This window comes from Leptinotarsa decemlineata, unplaced genomic scaffold, assembly GCF_025532065.1.
Source record: "Leptinotarsa decemlineata unplaced genomic scaffold, Ldec_3_MD MMD2_tig00026282_RagTag_RagTag, whole genome shotgun sequence".
NCBI classification, from domain to species: Eukaryota; Metazoa; Arthropoda; class Insecta; order Coleoptera; family Chrysomelidae; genus Leptinotarsa; species Leptinotarsa decemlineata.
The window spans coordinates 1,992,088-2,017,480 of record NW_027412668.1 but is presented as its reverse complement, the minus strand read 5'-3'; the positions used below and the strand labels follow the sequence as shown (position 1 = coordinate 2,017,480).

General features: G+C 35.7%; 1 protein-coding gene across 1 annotated transcript; it reads right to left on the bottom strand.

Annotated features, from left to right (window-relative positions):
- Positions 1–61: 61 nt before the first annotated feature.
- Positions 62–25,393, bottom strand: LOC111518140 (probable cytochrome P450 49a1). The gene is given in 12 exon segments (XM_023174495.2): positions 62–248; positions 339–560; positions 1,012–1,090; positions 2,569–2,738; positions 4,260–4,428; positions 8,286–8,487; positions 10,799–10,875; positions 20,009–20,125; positions 20,359–20,380; positions 20,383–20,604; positions 20,676–20,933; positions 25,235–25,393. Coding segments are annotated over 11 exon segments (1,635 nt in total). The 5' UTR covers positions 20,917–20,933; positions 25,235–25,393; the 3' UTR covers positions 62–134.

Below are 25,393 nucleotides of genomic sequence, written 5' to 3'. Positions count from 1 at the left end.
GTTCACTCATATCGTTCCTTTAGCTTTTGGTTTTATACACAGTTGATAAAAAAGTCGTAACAAAAAATATTTATATTCCAAACTATAAAATACATTAATCATAACAAATAAATTTATAAGTGACAGATATTCTTCTAGTACTGTCGTTTTGTGAGTTTAAACTTCAAAGGCTGCTCTGGAACGTAGGTGGGGGTTATTTTGTAACTTAGTGGTCCATATTTGTAACCGACTTCGTATTTCCTGAAAATCTGAAAAGAAATGAAAAATAAGAAAATTATTACAGAATGAGTATACCAAACATAAACTATGAGACACGTCACTTTACTTCTTTTACTTACCTTTGCTAATAAAATATTCAGTTCAGTCTCTGCGAATCTCCTGCCCAAGCAAGACCTCCTTCCGTAACCAAATGGTAACGATAGAAAAGGGTGGATTTTCTTTTGGTGCACTGGACATTCGGGGTGACTCGACTTCAACCACCTTTCTGGCATGAATTTATCTGGTTCTTCAATGTATTCTTCGCTGTTACTGACCACCAGATGAGGGAATATCACATGGGTCTGTATTGGAATAAGTATCAAGTGATTACTATAAAAATAGTTGAAATGGTTCAAGTGCATGAAAGTTGTCAAGGAGAGGTGGGAAAATGTAAAATGAACAAACTCATATAAGTAAGTAATGCGAAGAAGCTATGGGATCTTAACTTCAACTTCATTTATCCATGATAAACAAGTTCTCCAGGGTGGTTAATTGCTAAGCTTACCTATCTTCCTCTGTAGTTGTCACTGCAAAGCAATCAAAAGGGAAACCAGAGTTCAAACAAAACAGCCGTGTTCAACAATGCAAACATGGTTCAGCATAACATCACTGATGACTCCTATGACAGGTATAAACAGTGATATTCGCTATTGGATCACGAATGTTTCGTTTTTTCGGCTCTGATTTCATCTAAATTTCTCATATAAATGAAATTGAATCTGACATTCTATTGAATGTTGAAAATTTACTCACTCCTTTTGGTACTTTGTATCCCGCAAGGACAGTATCTGACTGCAGACTCCTTCCATTTCCTATAATGACAGGATACATCCTAAAAAAATAATCTATGTATTAATCATATTTCACTCAAATTTCATCACCGATTTAGTAAATGTAGTAGACAATATAATCTATAAGTAGTTTTCCTGAATCTGAGTTGCTTTATATGAAATAAATAATAAATTTATATATCTTTCAGCATTTGATTTCGTAACATTATTATTTCGGGCTCGGATTTATAGTCTAATTAATATAGATTATTCAAACACTTCGAGTTTCAATCAATATTTCATGAACCTCCGGTAGAAGTCCATTATAACTCAAAGTGGAGTGCAGTAGATTTGCGAAGAATAAAAACTCAATGGTCTCCACAATTTACTATAACTATATTTCCCCTGCCCGGATCTTCCATGAATCCTTATTTTTGTAACAAGATGGCATGCATAGATGTTATGGGATCCGTTTGTTCAGAACACGAGTTGATTTGTATGCCGTGGTGCTTCTCCTGTTGTGTTCTGTGCTTGCAAATATCTTGTAATTGTTCTATGTCATCTCGATTTTCATCTATATACTTTTGATAGTTGATTTTCCTCATTCAATTCAGTTCAGATATCTTTTATTGTAAGTCGTTATCATGCATCGTTTAATGATTTTGATGTTAATGAGTGGGTATAAAGGCTCCATAGTAGGTTACCCGGAAATACATCCAGTGGGGCCCAATTACTAACGGACCCCACTGGATGTGGGGATATTGATGCCTAAATTCGGGGTTTTTATGGCGGAACAGCTTCAAATACTGCTCAGAATCTTCAATTCGTTGTTTTTGGTCAATTGTGAGCTCGCGCGCTTACAACAAAGCTCTCGCATACCCAAATATTCATGCACGATATTTTCAACACGGTTTTTTGATATCTCTGCGTGCTTCGCCCTCGGTGCTCATTTCACTTCGTTTAAACTTTGAAAACCACTTCTCAACAGTTGATTTTCCTGGTGCAGAGTTCGAATAAAGTTTATCAAGCGAAGCCTTGGATTAAACAGTTATTTTCGCTAAAAAGCACGTAGTAACCACAGAACTATAACTTAAAATTATAACCCTAATTTATAGTTCTGTGGTAGTAACTAACGGCTACATGCATCAATTTATTAAAAAGCAATGATTCACCAACATACGACATTCCTTTTATCAGTTTTCTTCAAACTAACATAAGTTGCTCCACTTAAAATGTTCTATATCTTACAAACTAACAATCCGATAGCTGTGAAATTTGTGCACGTGCATTTTGATTTGATGGTCAGGACTGACTAGTCATATGGATTTGATACTAATACCGCCATCTGTGTATTAGCCTGCGAACTATCAGCCAACCTAATATTGGATTCAAGTATTCAAGATAATTATTGGGTTTGTATGACTTTTATCTTTTCGATTTCTATGTCTACCACCATTAGCTTATTTTTATGGGTACCTCTGAGATATTATATGTGTTTTAAAGTGATAATCGGTGATACTAAAAACAAAGACATGTTTACCTTAGAGTTTCTTTTATACATGCCTTCAGATAAGGCATATGCTCTTGAGTCGATGCCTCTACTTTTGAGTCTGGATTGGGAAGAATGCCTTGTAACTCTTGGAACAACCTTTGCTGTTTCTCTGGATTTTGGCTTAGCTGGTATATCGTTGAAGCAGCTGCTATGGATGTCTGGAATGTTGAATAGTTTGATATTGGACTATAGGCATCATCTTCAAAGATGTTGATTGCAACAACATTGCTATTATATCAGCTTGTGTCTTGTGTGATTATCACAATGTGGAAATTTTCTTTTACAAAATACTAGTTCTTAGCACATACGTTGTATCATGAAGTTTATATTCGCTTTTACCACGTATATAGTTTAATCAACTTTCTTTTGAGTTGTACAATATGTTTGTGTCTTCATTAAAAAAGAGAAAACTGGAATCTCTGGCCTAGAATGAATCCAAGCTCATTTTACAAACACCAGAACTTCGATACTTTTTTGAGGCGCGTTTTACTAACCAAGTTGACGTCTTCAGGTGGGGGGGTGAACTAATTTTTAACTCTAACACGAACACTTTTCAACACACATCAATGATTTCGGGTAGACATATGCGGAATAATTTTTCGTGAAAGTTCCTGCTAGTTCAACAGAGAAATACACAGAAAGTTGAACAATGGACTGTTTGGAATGGGAGCTTTGTCAGTGTTCATAGTTCTCATGCCACACTTCGCCATTTCTAGACTGCCGAAAGCACTCAAAAGTCCAGTGTCATCTCCAACAAGTTCAGATGGCTTTCATTTTGACAGGTTTGACAGCTCGCTTAGTCTGTCCAACGTATTTTTTATTTTTAACACACTCTTTGCAGATTATAAAATTCGTAAAACGGCACCTACCCGGTGAAGAATGCTTATCAAAAGGTATACAAATGGAATAAAACTGTTTATAAAAACCTTACTAACTTTTCGGCAATACAAAAAAGCTCAAACAAAATATTTTGACAACTCGTATCTCAAAATCTGAAAAGCCATTTATTTTTTTCAAGTTAAACTTCTTTTCGCGCGTCTGGAAAAAAATGATAGAAGTAAATTATTACGATGCGCGCGCGAAACGCCACGAAAAACCAACCCCCTGAAGTCAACTTCTCCTTCTTTAATTTATATGGCCGTTGCTTCTTAGTCGAGCGCATTTGGCCAGACTCCATCTGTCCATAGTGAACAAAAGCATCGTCCGGGGGCGCAGCTGTCTTGCTCGAGGCTATGCTGCCACCCTAAGTTTTCTCATTCACTTTACCTTTTACAAAAACATTTCACTTTCTACTAGGGTGCCGTCAGTCCTCTGAAAATGACTTTCACAAAAAAATAACACATCTATTATCGCACTGACGATCTTGTCGAATCCGTCAACAACCAGCCTGGTTACTGGCGTCTACTTTATTTTTTATTTGATTATGTAGAAATATTTTTTTTAATAATATTTACGTGACACTAGATTATCAGATGTTTCCTATTAGCTAACACAGGTCCCATTCCAAATTGCCCATTGCTTACCAGTTTCATAGTCAAGGAGTAGTTTACTTTTTTCCCTAAGAAGCAAACTTGGCTAGTGAAACGCGCTTCGAGAAGAGTTAAAGTTCTGGTTTTGAAAAAAGTGCCTGTTTTGGACTGTCTTTGTAATTGATAGTTTCATTTCTGGTACCTACATACCGTATCAACGCCAACTAGCAAAAGATCCAAGGCTAGGACGGCTGCCAATTTTGGATTTCCAGTTTTGATCAATATCCTTTCTACAATTGAAATATCTTCTTCTTTAACGTTGTCGTAATTTTTACTTTCCATCTTCTCCATTGATTGGTTGATGTATTTCAAGCACAAACTGTAAGAAAGAACATGTTTATAATTTACAAGAATTTGGGAGAGAATTGGTCAATACAACGTCAAATTCTCACGTAGTAGGTATGTAGGTAGAAGTTATTGTATCTTATAACTTGTCCTACGTTACACATTGAAAATATACTTTTCCCATTTTGTTATAGGAACTATTCTGTATAGAAATAAATATTTCCTAAAACAATTTCTGGGGCTTCCAATTCAACTATTTTTGAGGAGCCGATTTAAATTAAAAGTTAATGTCTATATATTGCCAATAACCTGAAGGTCATCGACAACTGTAATCTCCCAAGCATTTTATTATTATATAATCTCAGTGTAAACACAGCCCAATACTTATTACATCGACGCAACAAGAGCGAGTTCAAGTTCATTGCCGTGACTTTCACTGAGAATGAAACTGAAAGTTTTGGGTTCTAAGTGTGTCAGCATTTCATGCTGCTGGAGATTAAAAAACCGATGTAACCCAGATGAGGATGATTTGAATTAATTTTGCCCCTGTCGTTAGGTCCTTATGTAATGAATTGGTGACATTCTTGTTTGATTCATATTGACGGCATTATTGGATTTGTAAAGAGAGATTTTTGCATGATTCGTTTATACAATTTACTGTACAATTTGATACGATAAGAAACGTTTTTATGTTTTTAAATCTTAACCTAATCTATCTCTTTCAACAAGTGTAGCAAATGACTACTGACTAATGTCAAGCAGACCTCTGAACCTGAGTTATTTACCCAGGATAATGTTGGTCCAAAGTAAGATAGTGATGACAGTTTGTCAACTCATTTTATGAAAACCTGACTAACTTGGCTGATGCGGGTGAGTGCCCTGTTGGGATCTTCTGTGACCTCAGAAGTCTTCCAGGGGTAACTGAGAAAACAGTGAACCCTTGTAATTCGGATTATCTTGACATAAAATCATCTAAAAGAACAATTCGTTCAGGCCAGTCTCAACACCCTACACAGTAGGTTAATGGACTGACACCTATCAGAAAACAACTACCCCCTGGCTAATACCACGAAGGGCGTTGGATTATATCCGACAGGTGTCAGTGCAGGATTCTTCACTGAAGTTATTCCTGCATATGCTGTTGGCGATACAACTGCCGCAATAGATCTTCAATTATCGGAACACACTTGCAGACCGGTTTCGGGCTGTTTGGCCACTCGTCAGTGCAAGGTAGTGTATATCATCAACATAAAGTCGATGATTTCCGATAATTGAAAATCGAATTCCGTCAGAGTATCATTCCTCGAACTAAGCTGAAGACTACAACAAACAACAGGTTTGTCGTCGCTCCATCTGCCTGTGAACGAGGTAACCAACTGCATATCCAAATTTGCCCAATTCCTCGTAAAAGGAAAGAAATCTTTCACGTATAGTCAGTGGGCATACTTGAAGACTGGCTATAAATCACGAGTGGCCAAACAGCCCGAAACCGGTCTGCAAGTGTGTTCCGATAATTGAAGATCTATTGCGGCAGTTGTATCGCCAACAGCATATGCAGGAATAACTTCAGTGAAGAATCCTGCACTGACACCTGTCGGATATAATCCAACGCCCTTCGTGGTATTAGCCAGGGGAGTAGTTGTTTTCTGATAGGTGTCAGTCCATTAACCTACTGTGTAGGGTGTTGAGACTGGCCTGAACGAATTGTTCTTTTAGATGATTTGATTTATAGCCAGTCTTCAAGTATGCCCACTGACTATACGTGAAAGATTTCTTTCCTTTTACGAGGAATTGGGCAAATTTGGATATGCAGTTGGTTACCTCGTTCACAGGCAGATGGAGCGACGACAAACCTGTTGTTTGTTGTAGTCTTCAGCTTAGTTCGAGGAATGATACTCTGACGGAATTCGATTTTCAATTATCGGAAATCATCGACTTTATGTTGATGATATACACTACCTTGCACTGACGAGTGGCCAAACAGCCCGAAACCGGTCTGCAAGTGTGTTCCGATAATTGAAGATCTATTGCGGCAGTTGTATCGCCAACAGCATATGCAGGAATAACTTCAGTGAAGAATCCTGCACTGACACCTGTCGGATATAATCCAACGCCCTTCGTGGTATTAGCCAGGGGAGTAGTTGTTTTCTGATAGGTGTCAGTCCATTAACCTACTGTGTAGGGTGTTGAGACTGGCCTGAACGAATTGTTCTTTTAGATGATTTGATTTATAGCCAGTCTTCAAGTATGCCCACTGACTATACGTGAAATCTTGACATAAGTTTGGGTATTCCTCAAGGGTCAGTAGTGGGCCCAATGTTTTTCCTAATATATGTAAATGATATCGCTAGAGCAAACCCATCTAATTATTCTCTAGAAAAAATATGTAATGAAGTTCTTTCCAATCTCCATGGCTGGTTCTGCATGGATGCATAGCAACTAAATGCAGGAAAGGCAAACACAAGTGCCTAAAATTCATGTGAATATCAATAATAACTGAAGTTTTGGAAAATGTATAATGTGTAAGATTTTTGGTCCTGTACATCGATGAGTGTCTTGATTGACGGAGACACTGTGAGTCGGTACTTTCGAAACTTAACTGAATCAGCTATCTATTCAGGAACTTGAGATCAGTTTTGACGGAGAAACAACCGATAATGTTATATTAAACACAAGTCGAATCGCGACTAAGATCCGGAACATGTTATTGAGGGCCATCCACTTGTTTTGATGATGTGATCGCAAAAAAAATGTATTCGTTGTATCACTGGTATCTCTCATACCTCTAGTTGTAGATATTTTTTTTTAACTCATCAAATTTTAACCCTGCCGTGTTTGTACATATTTGAAGTGTGTGTTTTTGTATTTTGTAACTCAAACTCTTTTAGAACTAATAATCAAACTCACACTATTAATACAAGACAGCGAAATGACTTACATGTGCCATTTTTAAGGACTAATCTTTCATATAGCTCACTAACTGTGACCATTCCAATAATGTCTTAGAAAGTACCTGCTGAAAGGTGGATTTTACTCATTGGAAGAGTTTTAGTTCTATTTCTTTACTTCATTAGCTACTGTTCATCTTGTCCTTCTCTCTCCTCCTATCTCAACCCGTCTCCTTCAAGGAATACCCGGAATTTTTAATATAATGTACCTACATTGCAGCTGAGGGAGTTTTCCTTGGAGTTTGCATCGGAGAGAAAAGAAACTCCCTCTGTGCAGGTCAGCTATTCACCTAAGACCTACCTTTCCACTAGTTTATTCGATTTTCGACATAGAATTGAAAACGGCAAGGGAATCTTTTGTCTTGTAAAATTCTATGGTCTCTATGGCGTCACTGTTACAACTGAGTTAGTACGGCCCTGTCTCTTTACAATTGCATCAAATGCTCAACTCTGATAGGATATTTTTAGCGAATGCATTTTTGTACCACTGTCGAACTTTTAGAATAATCCACAGCTACATAAACATTAGCTCCTTCGCCAAATAATAGAGTTTTGTCAAAATCTCAAAAACTTGATAAAATGGGTTGAAACCTGACAGAACAATCGATGATGAGTCGAGAAGGAAACCCCATTAGCCGAAATATAGTAAATCGAGGAGAAAATAGAAAATTATGGAAATAAAATGAGGGAAAAAAGAGTGGAAGAGGTTGGTAAAACAATCAGGTCAACAAGAAAAGATACCAAAAAACAGAACAAGAAAATAGATGAAAAGGAGAGAAAAAGTGACTAAAACAGTAAATAAAAAACCTGTAAATTCGCTAAATAAAACGAATTTCTGTTTCCAGCGAAATAACTGATGAATATATTTTCAAACACCAAAAATAAATTCCCAACTATTTATCGGTGTGAAAAGTTTTCATTTTTTTAATAAATTACTACTTACGTTCTGAAGTCTTCAAGTGCTCCGATATATTTTCTGAAAGCTTTGTTTTTGTACACCCTCCACACAGGGAACTTCAGCTCCACCTCTGCGACGTTCCAGAAGAATGTGTTGATGGAATTTATAATTCTTTGGGATTCAGAGTCTTTTGATAAAGTGGGTTCCAGGCAACCTAGCCTCGTATTGAGAGAAACTCTTGCCACAGCTGAAACGAATACGAGAACTTTGCAAATAACATTAAAAACGATTGCTTTTTAAATGAAACAAATAGAAAATCATACCCCTGAATGTTGTTGTAGATTTTTGACAGAAATAATAAATGAACGATGACATTAACCTCCAATAAAACATTTTTAAAGAACAAAAATTATGGTCGACTGAAAATATATTCAATTATTGATCAGGAAACCACAATTGAAGCCACATAATATTGAGTACTATATTTTATTCAAGTAATTTATAAACTCTTTTTTAAATTCAGTTTCTTTCGTGAATAAAAATTGAATTTTAAATTGTTTGATCTTCACCAATCAAATGAGGCGGAAAGTTAGATTGATATTGAGTTAAATAATACATAATCGTTCAAAAATTCACGAAAATATATAATTTTTTCATCAATTTCATTTTCCTCAAACAATAACAGCAAATATAAGGAGTTAATTGAAAACTGAACTTTACAAATGTCACACCAGCAATATACAGTGCTTTTCTTTAATGCACCCTCTCCTTTATTTTTTGAACAGGTAAACTCGAAAAATTAAAATTTGGAATAATGAAATTATTGCATGAATACTTTACTTTGAAGTGAAATTGACAGATGAAACACTCGAGATGGCGACTGGGCGCTATCTGGGAAAAAAATTAAATGGAAAGGGGGGGTTTTGTGACACATCTTTATGAAGCTCCTGACAAATGCTTCACAACATATACTGTCAATATCTTCAACTATTACAAAATGGCGAACTTTTTAATACTTGCTTGAATACATTGACATGTAACTACATAATATGAGGTAATAAGCTTGAGGTCAGTTCGAACACAGTAACGTCAATATCTCTAAAAATATTTATTATTCTCTGCCGTATATCCAATATTGAAGCAGGTTCAGTTTCGTACACCTTTTGCTCCAAATAGCCCCATAAAAAAAGTCCAAAAGTGTCAAATCTGGCAAGCGGGCTGGCCATTCTGTAGGACCTCGACGGCCAATCCAACGACCGGAAAAAGTAGTATCCAAATAGTGTCTTACTTGTCTGGAGTAAGGTGGTGGTGCTCCATCTTGTTGGAATAGAATATCCATATCGAATTCATTAGGATTCGCTTCGACGATTTCAGTGATGAGAGGGTCAACAGTAGTTTCCAGCATATTCAAATACAGTTTCCCCTGTTGAATTTTTATCAATAAATAGAGGTCCGACAATATGATTTCCCGATTTCCTGGATATTGGGTATGTGTTTCCCGGAAAACGTGAGGGTTTGTGTCACTCCAGTGTCTGTGAACATTGCCGTTTTAAAAAAATGTACATTCGATACTGAAACTAAAACAAATATTATGGAGATAGGTAGGATGCCTTGCAATGGTTTCTGTCATAATTTCGCAGAAGTCTATTAATTGGTGTACCTTTTCAATTTTGTATGGATGATACCTATTCCTCTTCAAAAATCTGCACATAGTAGAAGGAGACACCTAACAAACATTCGCGACAGAATAAGTAGACTGTTCAGGATTTACTACCATCTCACCAATTATTTGCACTTGCTGTTCTTCCGGAATGGACAGATGACCTGTTGGCTTTTTGGTATGTACACTACCGGTAGCTGTGAATTTGGATACAAGGTCCCCCAAATATTTTCTACAGATGGGACGATTCGGAAAACGTTCATTGAAAATCCTTTCGGTCTCGTGAAAGTTACGCGTCGCACCGTAAATAAAAATCGCTTCAATTTTTTCTTTCAATGGACGAGAATTGACCATTTTAGAGATTGTTGACGTGGTACCTTTTTACCAGTAAAACCGAAAACTAAATGAGAATATTCTAACTGAACAATGATGTTCATTGTCGTACTGACATTTTTTGTCGTTTTTATAAACAAACAATAACTTAACAAACCTTATCGGCTTGTTGGAATTGCCATATGGCAATTAAAAAGGAATATTTCTAGAAATATCGATATTAATGTGTTTGTCTTCAGGAAATTATTTATTGTTTCGCCATTTTGTAGTAAGTGAAGATATTGACTTCATATTCCATGGTTGTGAAGTATTCGTCAGGAGCTTCAAAATTATGTGTCACAAGACCCCCTTTCCATTTAATATTCTTTCCCAAATGGCGTCCAGTCGCCATCTTGAAAGTTTCATCTATCTTCAAAATAAAATATTCATGCATTAATTTCATTATCCCAAATTTCAATTTTTTGAGTTGACATCAAAGAAATGCACTGTATAGAAGGTATATATATTATAAACCAAAAGTGGCCCTAATACTGGACCTCGAGGAAGTAAATTTATATGTACTTACATTCTAGCGCCCATTTGTAAATTTCTGATAGAAAATGGTCAGGGAGTTCTCTATTATCATCCAGCATCTGTTCCATTCTGAAAAAAAATTGAAGTGGTTATTGTATACAGTTTCCAAAAAGAGCAAATTCAGCGCTAGTCGAAGAATTTGCATCAAATTTTGTGAAAAAAATGTAGTTGAGTGTTCAAAAACACTTGAAATGTTGACAGTGACATACAGTGATTATACTCTGAGCCAGTAAATTGTTGACAAGTGGTATGAGCTTTTCACAGAGGGTCAAGAAGATATGAATGACAACGCTCCCCCTGGACGCCTCAGCACATTAAAAAACCGATGAAAATGTTGAGGAAATTAAGAAAATGGTTCTGGAGTTCGATCAAATGCTAAAGTTTTGCTCACTGTTATTTTGGTAAGGTATTGTATGACTAAATAGAAATTGATGAATAAATGAATATTTTTTGAGGAAAATTAAAATTCACGTTATTTAGGTAGGTACTTTTATAAATATCTAGGATGAAATCAAATAAAAAAAAAACAAAAATTGCTTGCCACCATATCCTAAAGCAATATGGATAAACAGTAAAATAACTTATCCAACGACACAACAGATATTGTCGAAATTATCTGTGCGAATAATTGAAACATCCAATTTACACTTTGAATTACTAAATTGTTATATCATCTTCTTCGCAACCTCATCGTGTGGAAATTCTCAAACGCAACCAGACCTCTACTGGGAAATTAGTGTTAATTTAATGTTTCCTATTTGAATAAAGATTTCTCATACTATTCAGAAGATATCATCGCATATATAATTTCAATAGTCTGTTGAAAATCGTGTTTACTGATAGATACGAGTTCGCTCAGTAATTGTCTAATAAAATGTTTACCAAAATGCCACAATTCTCCATGACATTTCTTTGAGAAATCGTCAATATATACAATGTTATCTTAAAAAATGAAATGAAAAGTCTCCTTTGTGTATAAGCCTAAATTTACACATTACTATTATATTTTCTTAAAAAAAAAAGCACTCAAAACAACACAAAACATAAATATTATGGAGTTTCACTGTGGACAGCACAAACATGCATGCTGGGTTGAATTTTTTATGCATCGTCTTTTGATTCCGAATTTTTGAGGTTCATCAAAAGAAAAACGTAATGCAGGTTAAAAAACAAACGTTAACGGTTTAACAGGGGTATTGTAGATGGGGTTTGTAATATAATATGAAGTTTAGGTTAGGTTAAGAAATCTCGACTTTCAAAAAGGACAAAAACAAGACAAATATATCTCAGTTCCATACCACCAATACACGAAGAACTTTGGAAAGATTTTCAAGGAAGTAGGTATGAAGGTGGTTTTTAAAATAAGTCATACACTACAGCACCTTTTGGGAAGTCCAAAAAACTAAGTCGAGAATTCGGAAAAGTCTGGAATTTACGAAATTGAATGTAAAGACTGCGATACAAAATATTATGGACAGACAAAAAGTAAGATATAAGGAACACTCAGCACTCAGTTTAATCTTCCTCTTGAAGATGATCACTTGGTGATCGAAACACGTATCAAGGTGTTAAAATGACGGTTTGGGGTTGGGAAAAATACTCCAGTAATATTCATTACTACACCAAAGGTTCCAAGCAGATCATCACAAGTACAAAAAAACTACTTGTTGATCAGTAATGCCATATATTCGGGTGTAAGTATTTTTTCAGAAGTTTCATTATCGATAGCGACGGAATATGATATATACAAAGTCAGTTTCATGTATTTTATAATTCTGAATTCTAGAATGTGTGTGTGTTTTGAGTAAAGGCAAAAATGAATACTTAATATTTCTTCTACATTTAAAATTGGATGATATAAACAGCGTTTTCCGCCTAAAATCAGTTACTTTAGGTGTTTTCTGGGTTTATCATATTCGAACTAGTATTTAAAAACTATTCGTAGTGACGTCATTAATAACGACATTCGCCAGAATGGAATGATTCAATTTGTGTCAGATGTCAAATTCAATAATAAAAACAAACTTTTCAATTTTTTCTAATGTCAATTACAATCGGATTTGTGCAGGTAATAATTTTACAGCTTTATTTTGTACGTATTTGATGAAAAGTTTTCAGCACTTCATAGACTATAACGATCAAAATGAAGCAGAAACTGACAACTGACGTAAGGTTATGTCAAATTCCGTTTCAAAACCAAACTCACGCTAGTTTTTAATCATGATGAATGCGTTTCAAATCATATTTGATGTGACGTCATCGTTTCTACGCCAGAATGAATGTATTTGAATCACAGACGAATACGTTTTGAATACATGAGCGCCAGAAAACTCCTTCTGTATCAACGTCGTGAAAGACAGCGGTGTCATCTGCAAAAATGAAGGTAAGTCTGTCAGGCTGCATTTCCATGTGAAGGTTCATGAATATGTTGAATAGTACAACGCTCAAATCTGTGCCTTGGAGTATACCTAGTTATTTGGCTATAAATATTATCGGCTTTTTTAGACAGAGATAAAGAGACAATTCCGATAGTTTGTATAAAGTTTACGCTTCGTTAAGAAGCTGGGTTTATTTGGTAGAGTGTGAATAGGTGTGAGCCACAATAAATCCTTGCGGGTTGCGGTGGAGGGTCGAACAATCTCACTCACTCTGAACCCAACCTAACCCCTATCAATGAAAACGTGAATTATTTAATTGTTTCCTTCTATTACCAATATTTCATCAACACCAACATTTTTTTGTTTTTGTATAGCAGTTGGCAGACATGGGTTTCGAAACAATAGCCTCAATCAAACGTAAATAATCTGGAACTAACGAAGGCGCTGGTCGAGAATACGGTTCTTTCAATTAATTAATAGTTGAATATTAGCGTAATAACAAGCTACTGCAGCCCAAATACCATATGACGTATTACACAAAAGTGAAGTGTTTGAGGCCTTGAACGTTGGGAAAAATGGTAAATGTGGAACAGTTGTACTGAATGATTTTGTTGAAATATTTTATCTACTCGTATTTCAGTATGAATACTATAGAAGCTCAGTTTATGAAAACAAATATGACTGATAAACTTGTCACGGTATAATTTAAGTATGTATAAGTTATGTTTTCTCCTACTCCGTATCTTATTTTTCTGTTAAGACACGTTTCGAGAAAACTTTTGTTGTAATTGGGTGAGAAAACCTGCTGCTGCATAGGCGATATTTATCTTTAAGGCCATTCCATACTCAACATTACAGATTACTCGTGAATTACAAAAAAGGAAATTGTTCGATTCAGCCTGTTGGTATCTGCAGTTTTGGGAATCTCGTACTGAGAATCTCAGAAATTTTAAATGTACTCAATCCCAAAAATAACACAGGCCACAGCATTTGTCGAATTTCAGCGAGGTAATTTGATGATAATTGGTGGAAACATCACAAATTTGAAGAGGCGCGTTGGCTGGAAGTCTACCAATGTCGCTGAAAGATATACAGACAATTCACTCACAAACAAAATCAAGATTCCCAAGACCGTTCAAAAATATTCAGATGAAATCAATCAATGTGCTCGAATTCTCATATAAATAACAATATAAATGAGAAGTTGGGATGATTCTGTAACGTTACATGGCTGACGGACTGTGAATAGTCATGATGCTCCCTAGGTGGCTCGTGGAGTTATTAACATTGCCTACCCAGGACACGAGGCTAAGACCAATGTAGTCGATGCCAAGAAAAAAATGAGAATTGGAATTTTTCTGTTCGAATTCCAATATTTGATGCGAATAATGTACGAAAACAGTTTTTTGGACTAGCAGAGGTTTATTTTTATCCAAGGTACGGCGTTGCATTTTGCGGAGTATGTTCTAAACATATAATACAAGCGGTTTTAGTTATGCAAAGAATACCGACTAATTTTTTTGAAAACAATGAAATACTGACAATTTCTCCATATTTTATTCCAACTTTCTGTCTAATTATTCTATCTACTTCTATCTATTTTCCTTCTACATAGATCCTCTTTTAGACATAGGACTTTTCATCATAAGATGAGCGCAAGCGTAGCTGTCATATTGAAATGGCGGTAATTCAAAACATTCGTACTGTTTTAATCAACAATGGCTGGGCAAGGAATATTATCTCTACAAACAAATTGTGAACAATTAAAAAGGTAGTTAAAACGTCATGTGCGTCCGCAAAAAGGAAAAAAAGTGAGCTGATTGAGAGGTTAGGTATCAGCATTTGTTTACTATCTAAAAACATATAAAAAATAGTATTTACAGTTTTACAGTTTTTATTCTTATGGATAATTTCAATTTATTCGATGTAATTGAAAATATATTTCAGTTGACAAGAGTATTACTTATGAAACTAATAAATTAATCAAGCCATTATTATTTTGATGCTGTACATATGACATTATTAATTGAAGTCTATCCAAATCCAAGATAGAGTAAAACAAAACAAAACCGAAGCGTGATGATCACGTGATCGCCTGGTGTCGGATGTAGAGGGCAGCGTTCATTGGTGAATTCGCCTTCTTGGTACGAGTTCGGTACCAGCACAGGGTTGTAATCAGTCGTTTGTGTGTTTGTGTGGCGTGCGTTATAGTATATTGTTTAAAATTGTTTTCCAAGATGTCCATTACAGAAACTGCTGATGACACTGTGAGCTATCCTCTGAGTTCAGCCAGGAAACGATCCAAAAAAACACATTTGAGTGTTGAGATGAAAGAAGTGATTTTAACTGTGTTCAATAAAGGGATGGAAGAAATTGAGACATCGACTGTCGGCGAAGTCGTATCGAAAGTTTTCGATAAAGTTGGAGTGTGTTGCGCTTCGATTTACAATGTTTTACGGGAATATAAACAAAATCATACATTTTCCAAACCGAATACAAATCATAATCGTCAAACCATTAATTTATTATTGGATAGAGAGAAAATTGTGTTATGGAGGAGAGAGTATTTGACCAAAATTAAATATTATAGGGAACAAGAGAGAACGATTTATTATATGGATGAAACCTGGGTTAATGCTGGTCATACTACCCCTAAAGTATGGGTCGAAGAAACTGTGACCTCATCTAGGAGGGCCTTTCTAGATGTACTATCCACCAGATTAACAAATCCATCAGGTAAACTTATATTTATATTAAGACCTGCCTCAATCTCAATATAAAAAAGTAACCCTCCTATTTGTTTTATTTACTTACATACCTCTTCATAATTTAAGGTAAAAGAAAACGGCTTATTATTTGTCACATCGGCAATGAGAATGGGTTTGTTGCTGAAGGGCTGTGGTGTTTCGAGTCGAAGAAAACTGGAGATTATCACGAAGAAATGAACGGTGAATCTTTCGAACAGTGGTTTTCCAAAGTTCTACCCCATCAGGAGGATAATGCTGTGATTGTAATGGACAATGCACCTTATTATTCGCGACGGTTAGAGAAGATTCCGACAACGTCTTCAAAGAAGGTTGAAATCCAAAATTGGCTGCGATCAAAGAATATTAGCTTTGAAGACTCAATGCTAAAAGTACATCTACTAAAAATTGTCAAGGAGCGCAAGCTTGAATACCAAAAATATATAGTCGATGAGATGGCAGCAGGCCAAAACAAAATTGTCCTTCGCCTGCCTCCATACCACTGCGAGCTCAATCCCATCGAGTTAATATGGCCGGATGTGAAGAATTTTGTAGCTCAGCATAACACCACGTTCAAATTAGCAGATCTCAAAGTACTTTTTGATGAGGCTTTGAAAAGAGTCACAGCGGAGAAATGGGAGAAGTGTGTTCGGCATGTGATATCGGAAGTCGAGACAAAGATGTGGAAGCTTGATAACATAATAGAGGCACAAATCGAGCCGTTGATAATTCAGATTGGTGAGGATGACACTACAGATGAAGAGACAAATTCATCAAGTTGAATAATTTTGATTAATATTCCTTTTGAATTTACGTAAAATAAAAATTATCAATAAAGAAATAATTACGTCTCTTTTTATATAATGCTTGAGTGCGCTGTGAAAAATTCAATGAAAATCTTTTTATATTACACATATTATCTGCATTTTTCCCGTTAACTTGTGCATTTCACTCGTTATTATAAAAAAGTTTTCCTAAGTATGATATAGCATTTGCGATCAACAAGATGTTGGTTCTGAATACGACCCTGGCCAATTCTTGGGATTTTCAATATCACGTGCGTAGGGCATGTCAATGTTTACATCCACTCTATCTTGGATTTGAATTTGCTTTAGACAAATATGTAAATACTGGGTTGAATATGTTTATTGATTTTTATTAGAGGGAAATATTTGATAAAACATAATATATATGAAATTTACAGTCAAAAATGCAATAAGAAATAATTTACGTATGTTGAAATTCCTGATAAGTATAGCTTAAAAGATCAGGGTTTTGCTCAGTTGGACCACTTTATCCAATGAAGTGTAGTGAGCAAATATAAGTATCCTTGGAAACATCATCATTAGATTTAAAGCCTCGGTCACTCCTGCCACATTTTATCACCCATAATTCACATTTCGCACACATTGCACATGCTTTAATATGTAATTTGCTTGATAATTTGATTTTTTTTGCGATATTTAAGACAAGGCTTTGGAAAGTTTATAAAATAGTATGCACCGGTTTTGAATGATTTATATCGTGCATCAACTTTTACATACTCCATAACAACACCGTTTTGTTGTTCCTTTTCGTACAGATAACATAATTATAATGGAGTATAAAAATTTTTTTCTGATTATTTTGACTTACTACTTTTTTTTTCACTTTTTTTACAATTAATAAACTTCAATTCATATTATAATTTTTAAAACATGAGTTGCGGGCTTTTCAACATGGTTGTTTACAAAAAACAGTACGAAAAAGATGGCTGATACTGACGCATGCACACACACAAAAATTGTGATGAAAAGGCCTATACATTATATCGTAGAAGTTACGTACAGCGCCATCTGCCCGCGAATAGATCAAGCAATAATGTCGTTAATTCTGTCAAATACAGATCCTGAGCTTGAGAGTTACAAACAAACTGACAAACATACATACAGGTGAAACTAATAATAAAAAAATGAAATGAAAGGAGAGTTACATAGTTAGATACAGGTGAAGCTAATAAAAGCGTGTTAAAAAAAAGCGTGCTGAAATAATTAAAAAAACATAATAAGAATGATGTGAGAGATAATAAAACATGAAAAAATTAAAACGGTCCTAACTTCTCCACCTCCCTGTATTCAAGAGTGCATGATTTCGTAGATTGTACTGCATTGAATATTTTATATAGGAACTAATCTTCAAAACTGGCTGTGTACTTTTTAAATTAATATTCTCAGAATCAACATAATGCTCTTTAAAAGCATAAATCCATATTCGTTTTTATTATTTCGCCATCGGAAACATAACCCAACAACTTTGTATCATACCAAAGAGGGCATAAACCACATTCTTGACTACTTTCAACAAATTCAAAACAAACCAAAAACACCACAAGCTGGGTTGACTCGCAATGCGGTGCATTGCGTTATATAACGCCCATAAAGATCCTCATTAAAATCCAGTTCAATAATTCTTCTAGATATTATATAACTCTCAACCTGTTTGTCTACGTCTGTAAGATCGGCTCGAATTGAAACCATGCCGCAAACACAATTATATAACGAACTCACAGCGATATTTTTTCAGCCGGTCACCAGAACTCAAGTGGGTCAAGTTCAGGTGAGATGAACGGATGCGTAAGCAAACAGCTGATATTTAGCAAAGTTATCGCTTGATGTTCAATTACAGGGCAGTTACCCGAGATTGTTGATGAACTTTGGTATTTCACTGGAACAAATACGCTATTGTGTGCTCTATATTCTTGAGTAATGCGGGTGTCGGAATAACAAAATTTTCAATATTTTGGCTGAAATCACATACGTATTGTGTCATCATAGGTGAATATTAGTAAAGGGGCTAGACCGCTTCTGCCTCAAAATTTCATGCTTTTTCTCATGGAGGTTCTCAAGGCAAGATATTGAATATATTGACAAAGGAAAAACAGACATTTCAGTCTCACACACGTCAATGATACCCTGACCCAATAATACAGCTAACATAAAATGATTGTCCACTTCTAGTGTCTTTGGCAGGAACTAAAAAGAGGATCAAGGACAGCTGTAGAAATGCTACATTTCAGCTTCAAGGGTAAAAAAGTAATTTTCCCCCAAGGAAGCTGTTTCTGACAGTTGATAATTACTGACTTCAAAATTTTGATGTTTTTAAACTTTATTTTACGCTTTGTAGACGTTTTGACGCTCTGTAGACACTTTTTGACGCTTTGTTCAATCATTCTTGATTGAACAATTGGTTCAGAGATTCTACTGATTTTATTGAAAATACAGAATTTACTCATACCGCAATGATCCTGAACCTTATTTTTATTTCCAGAATTCTTGAATATGAGAATCAAATAACAATTGTTTCATACAGATGGCAATTCGATGAACTGAGTGACAGACTGATAAAACGTCAAAATAAAGAGAAAAATCGTCTACAAAGCGTCAATATGCATTTACGAAGCGGTAAAAGGTGTCTAAAAACGCCAAAAAGCATCTACGAGGCGCCAAAACCTTGTTTTGAGATTTTTAGATGTTTGTCAAGTGCTGCCTGGGGTCAATTAGTGACCTGATGCCCCAATGGTAGTTGAAAAGCGTCTAAAAACATCAAAACGGCGTTTTGATGCTCTGTAGATGCTTTTTGACATTTTAAAACATTTATTGACGCTTCGTAGACGGTTTGACGCTCTCTAGACCCCTTTTTGACGCTTTATAGACCTGTTTTTGACGCTTCGTAGACGCGTTCATGGCACTTTGTAGACGATTTTTTACGCTTTGTATACATTTTTGTCGGTTCCTAGATACGACCTATGACATCAGTATAGTGGTTATAGTGATGAAACCCCTGCTTCTTTCTCTCTCACACACACAAAAACATATATTGTAAAATTGGAAATATGGATTTTTTTGTGATGTAGAAAAACTGACAGTTACTGGAATATCTAGGATTCTATGTTAATTCTAATCTTAAAAAATTATGACAATTTTTGAATAATTAAAGGAAGGTTTACACCACTTGATGACAATTGATAGATAACATACGATAATTTTGTTTCTGTTGTTGTTGATTGTATCAATTTTAATTTTTCTGGTAGAAGATTCTTACCTGTCCAAAAAATCGCTAGCAATAATGTCTAGAGGTTCCACATATTTTTTTGCGGTTGAAGGTGGCAACAAAATTTGCTGGACTTGTTTTCGAAAAACATCCCATTTTGGACCATGCCTGAAAATCGATAATGTATTTCATTTCGTTTGTTCTCCGTGGTCTACAGGTTTGTGTGCCCGATGTTTCGTCGATGAGGTAACAGACGATATCCGTTGCTCCATCGCCTTTGATAGAAACCTGCAGACCATGGTCAACAAACCCAAAATACTGCTTTGACACATTTAGCTCCTCCTCACAACCGTGGATAGTGGAGTTGGAGATAAATAAGTGAGTAAGCAAATAAAACTCACACTCCTATGACTCCCTCGTTCCTTCAAAGAACTCCTTCTGGAGATGCTGCTTGTAATAATGAAGTGACGGCATAGACGGCCTGTGAGGCAGGGTTTCCTCTCGTTTGAATACCTTCTTGATATCGTCACCGTCGAACACGAACAGTAGATCCGGATGCCCGACGAGACCTCCTACTTTGACTATTTTCCCGTATTCCTTCCTCAAAGACCACATTACTTTATCCAGCTCGTGGATTTTGTACTGACCTGAAAATGTATAGAGAGTTTGAAGACGTGGCGCTAAGGTTGCGCCTTGAGGTATTCCGTATTCGTCTCACCTATCAAAGGGGCGAATCTCCAGGCATTGCCGATGAGGGGTAGCTCTTTTGGTCCGGGTATTTCGCTGTAGTCTTTGGTGATGACGTCGACTTTTTCGACTTTGTACTCGTAAATATCATCCTCGTAAACTCGTGGCATCACACCTAGGGCGGTGGAATAAGGCCGGTCCTTGGAGTATGACCTTTTAAAAGCTCGAATGACTTTTGGTGCTAATAACTTTCTAGTTGCTCCACTTGACATCTTGACTAAGTTTTAAGCTAGAAAATTTTGTGAATTAACGATAGAAAACTTGCCATGCTAGCATATTTTGAAAAAACCTTCCAACTCATTTCCTGCTCAACTCAAGGAAAATTTATTGAAACGTCATATTTAAAAGACTTTCTGATAAAAGGGTGAAATAACTACAAAACAAGCACTTTTTCCAAACACCAGAACTGCAATACTTTTTTTTTAGACGTAGGGAATTGTGATTTGACATTCTTAAAATTTAAATTCAATGTGACTGAATGATATCCCCAAGGAACTCTCCTTGGGGTATATAAAATGATCCTTCATCACTTGAAGTTTCCTAGTATTTTTGAAAATTTATCCGTATAGTAAACGTGAAAAGTCTTCTTGATGATCATCCAAACTTATTGTTTCATTGACTTCACAAAAAATAATAATGATTCATTCGTTGTTAATGAAAGGAGGTTCCAATTACCGCATAGGTGTTGTACGGTTCCGCTAGCTAAGTTTTGTTTTATTTATGTGGGCAAGCAGTATTCTGTTTCAAATAAGAAAGGTTAGTGTCGCAATGTATACCTTGAACTAAATGTTCGATACTAGGAAAAAAGATTCTGATTCACGGTACAAAAGATACGATTCCGTATGCAGTTTGTTTATGAATTGCGGATCTTACATCCGACGTGTTTATTCAATGATATTAATGACTTTTCTAGACGCAACATTGTAATAATACTACTATATGTGTTCTTCAGATCATTAAATCGTAAACTATGTACCTAGTATTCGCTTCAGCATTCGTTTATTTTCATAGATTTGTCAGAATTTTGTCATAATTTTGTTATGTTATAATATAGGTAACTAGTTTTTCTCGAAGAATACGAGCTATTTACAGTAATTTCATAAAGTAATGCATAAATTCTTATATTGACAATTTTCATTTCTGAAACGGCATTTTTCAAGTTGTAGTGACAGTATAGGCTTTAAAATTTTCAAACAGAATGAGGTTCATGTGGTGTCCCATTTGAAATGGTTTTCATTTCGCTGTTTTCTAAATTTCCCAGACTTTTTTATTGAGAACTTTGACATTTTCAATGTCACTAAGTAAACGACAGACCAGGAAACATTTTGAATCAGAAGTTGAAACTTCGTATCCCTTGTTTATTGACAATAGTGAAGGCTTCGCTGAAATTATTTTAAAAGTTTTTGCATTGATTCCTGGGCAAATTTTATAATCATCGGTGTTATTTGTTCTGTTGTAGGTAGTAGATTTCAGATGTTAAATGAACCCATAAATAATAGTCCAGCGAGGACGTATCGGGAGAATGAGCAGGCCACTCAATTTCACCGATCCACTCGTTAGAAAAAACTAAAGAAAGTTTTTTATTACCAATGCGGATCGTATTTTTGTGGAAAATCTCTGAAAAATGTGAAGTTAGAAAAATATGAGGTGCATTTATAATTAAAAATTTTAAACGCGATGAAAACTATGGGACTAGAACAATTAAAATTACACATTAAAATACCCTTTGAAATATCTAAACGGTTTTCTGTTGTTCATTTTGATGAATTGATATTTATCGTGCCAGTTCAAAGATAAAGCAGTAAGGATTTTATTTTAAATACTGATAGAATTATAAAGGTCTTTGTGCACTTCCTAAAAATGGTTTAGTGTTTCAACAATATGTTCAACAATATAAACATATTCCGGAGAAGTACGTCTGACATGCTCAAGTTCAGATTAAAACACGTTACCCTTACCTCTCATGTAGATCTAATAATGAACATAACTATTCCGGAAAGGTGTGTATGACATGTCCAAAGTCCAGGTGAAAGACACCATACCCGTTGCCTCTCATGTGGACCTAATAATAAACATATTCCAGAGAGGTGCATATGACATGCCCAAGTTCAAGTGAAAAACACCTTACCTCTCGCCTCTCATATGAACCTAGTAATATAACAATAAACATATTCCGGAGAGATGTGAATGACATGCCCTAAGTTCAGGTGAAAAAACACCTCGTCTCTTGCCTTTCATGTGGATCTAATAAAGAACATACCTATTTCCGAGAGAGGTATATGAAATGTTCGAAGTCCAGGTGAAAAACACCTCATTCTTTGTCTTTCATGTGGATCTAACAGTAAACATACCTATTCCGGAAAGGTGCATATGACATGGCCAAGTTCAGGTGAAAAACACCTTACCTCTCGCCTCTCATATGAACCTAATAATATAACAATAAACATATTCCGGAGAGATGTGAATGACATGCCCTAAGTTCAGGTGAAAAACACCTCGCCTCTTGCCTTTCATGTGGATCTAATAAAGAACATACCTATTTCCGAGAGAGGTATATGAAATCTTCAAAGTCCAGGTGAAAAACACCTTATTCTTTGTCTCTCATGTGGATCTAACAGTAAACATACCTATTCCGGAAAGGTGCATATGACATGGCCATGTTCAGGTGAAAAACACCTTACCTCTCGCCTCTCATATGAACCTAATAATATAACAATAAACATATTCCGGAGAGATGTGAATGACATGCCCTAAGTTCAGGTGAAAAACACCTCGCCTCTTGCCTTTCATGTGGATCTAATAAAGAACATACCTATTTCCGAGAGAGGTATATGAAATCTTCAAAGTCCAGGTGAAAAACACCTTATTCTTTGTCTCTCATGTGGATCTAACAGTAAACATACCTATTCCGGAAAGGTGCATATGACATGGCCAAGTTCAGGTGAAAAACACCTTAGCTCTCGCCTCTCATATGAACCTAATAATATAACAATAAACATATTCCGGAGAGATGTGAATGACATGCCCTAAGTTCAGGTGAAAAACACCTCGCCTCTTGCCTTTCATGTGGATCTAATAAAGAACATACCTATTTCCGAGAGAGGTATATGAAATCTTCAAAGTCCAGGTGAAAAACACCTTATTCTTTGTCTCTCATGTGGATCTAACAGTAAACATACCTATTCCGGAGAGGTGCATAAGACATGGCCAAGTTCAGGTGAAAAACACTTTACCCCTTGCCTCTCATGTGGTATCTGTCACACGTACCTACAAAGTCGTAAGTCCACAGGAGAGGCAAGGGCTAAGGTGTTTTTCACCCTACATGTATGTATTTGTGGAGTTGCTTCCGAACTTTGTCTGCAGATGGCGCAGTGGACATCCTACTGAATCAAGTGCAGATAAAGATTATGACTAGTTGGAATTAATTTTGTTTGTTCGGGATACCCAGACGGTTCACTCCGTCTGAAATGACCTGCCCGGTACTGACGAGGGGCAAGTACTCCGAAACCGGTCTATAGAAAGTCGTCCAGACTAAACGAAATTATTGTCTACTTTTCATTTTTTATAGTAAGTTACTTGCGACAGGGGCCAGATGGTTTTGCTACAGCTTTCTGCAGCTGGGTCAGTTGTTGTTTTTCCGTCGGGTATCTGCCACACGTACCTACAAAGTCGTAGGTCCACATGAGAGGCAAGGGGTAATGTGTTTTTCATCATCTCCATGAATTTTTTTTCACAAAAACATTAGGTGTGACTGAAATCAAAGTGATATACACTTAGAGCTGTTTTTGTTATTATTTTTTTTGTTTCAGTCGGAACAATCATATCCGTGGCCCTTGAATGATTTCTTCTAATTTTGTTTCGTTTGTCCAACGTACTTTATGGCACAGTCATTACAAGGTAAACGATAAACGCCATTATTGTTATCCATGAGTGATGTCCCATCTATCAATTTGTAAGAGACATCATTATATTGTGTTTTTTCATTGTGAAGTGTTATTTTGGAATTCTCCGGCTTGAGACAGTTATTCAAAAGATTCGACAGACTCGTAATATTGGGTATACCGAAATAACGGCAAACGGTGGATTATTTTAGGAGATATATGAGAAACTGCCACAGAATCCATATTACATCAAAGCACAAAATCTCCTCGGGTTGAATTCATAAACTTCACGCTCTAAATCCCAAATTTCAAGTAGAGCCTTGTGAAATATTCGTAAAAAAATATATTCATTCACTGTTCATTATTCTAATTAATGTTTTATGATTCAATTCAATCAAATGTCACGTGTTTATCTTAAATGATAAAACATTTAGTACGGACTTCTGGGTATCATCATTAAACTTTATGTTACAAACTGATAAGTTTTGATTTCGTCTTCCTATCAGCTTCCAACATTCAATTAGACCCTTTGACAATAAAATTACCTACACTGAGACTTCATTCATCGACAATTTGAAAACGTATGATTATTTTTAAAAACATTCAAGACTACGAAGACAACATTTTCACATCAATATGAAAAACTTACACAAAATCCAAATCACATCAAAGCACAAAATCTCCTCGAACACACCAAAATCATAAGGACCAATCTACACCCTACTTATCAGTCAAATGCGTCTCGGATTAAATTTATAAACTTTAAGAATGGAGGGGTCCTTCGCGCATTGTGCAAGATCAAGAGGTA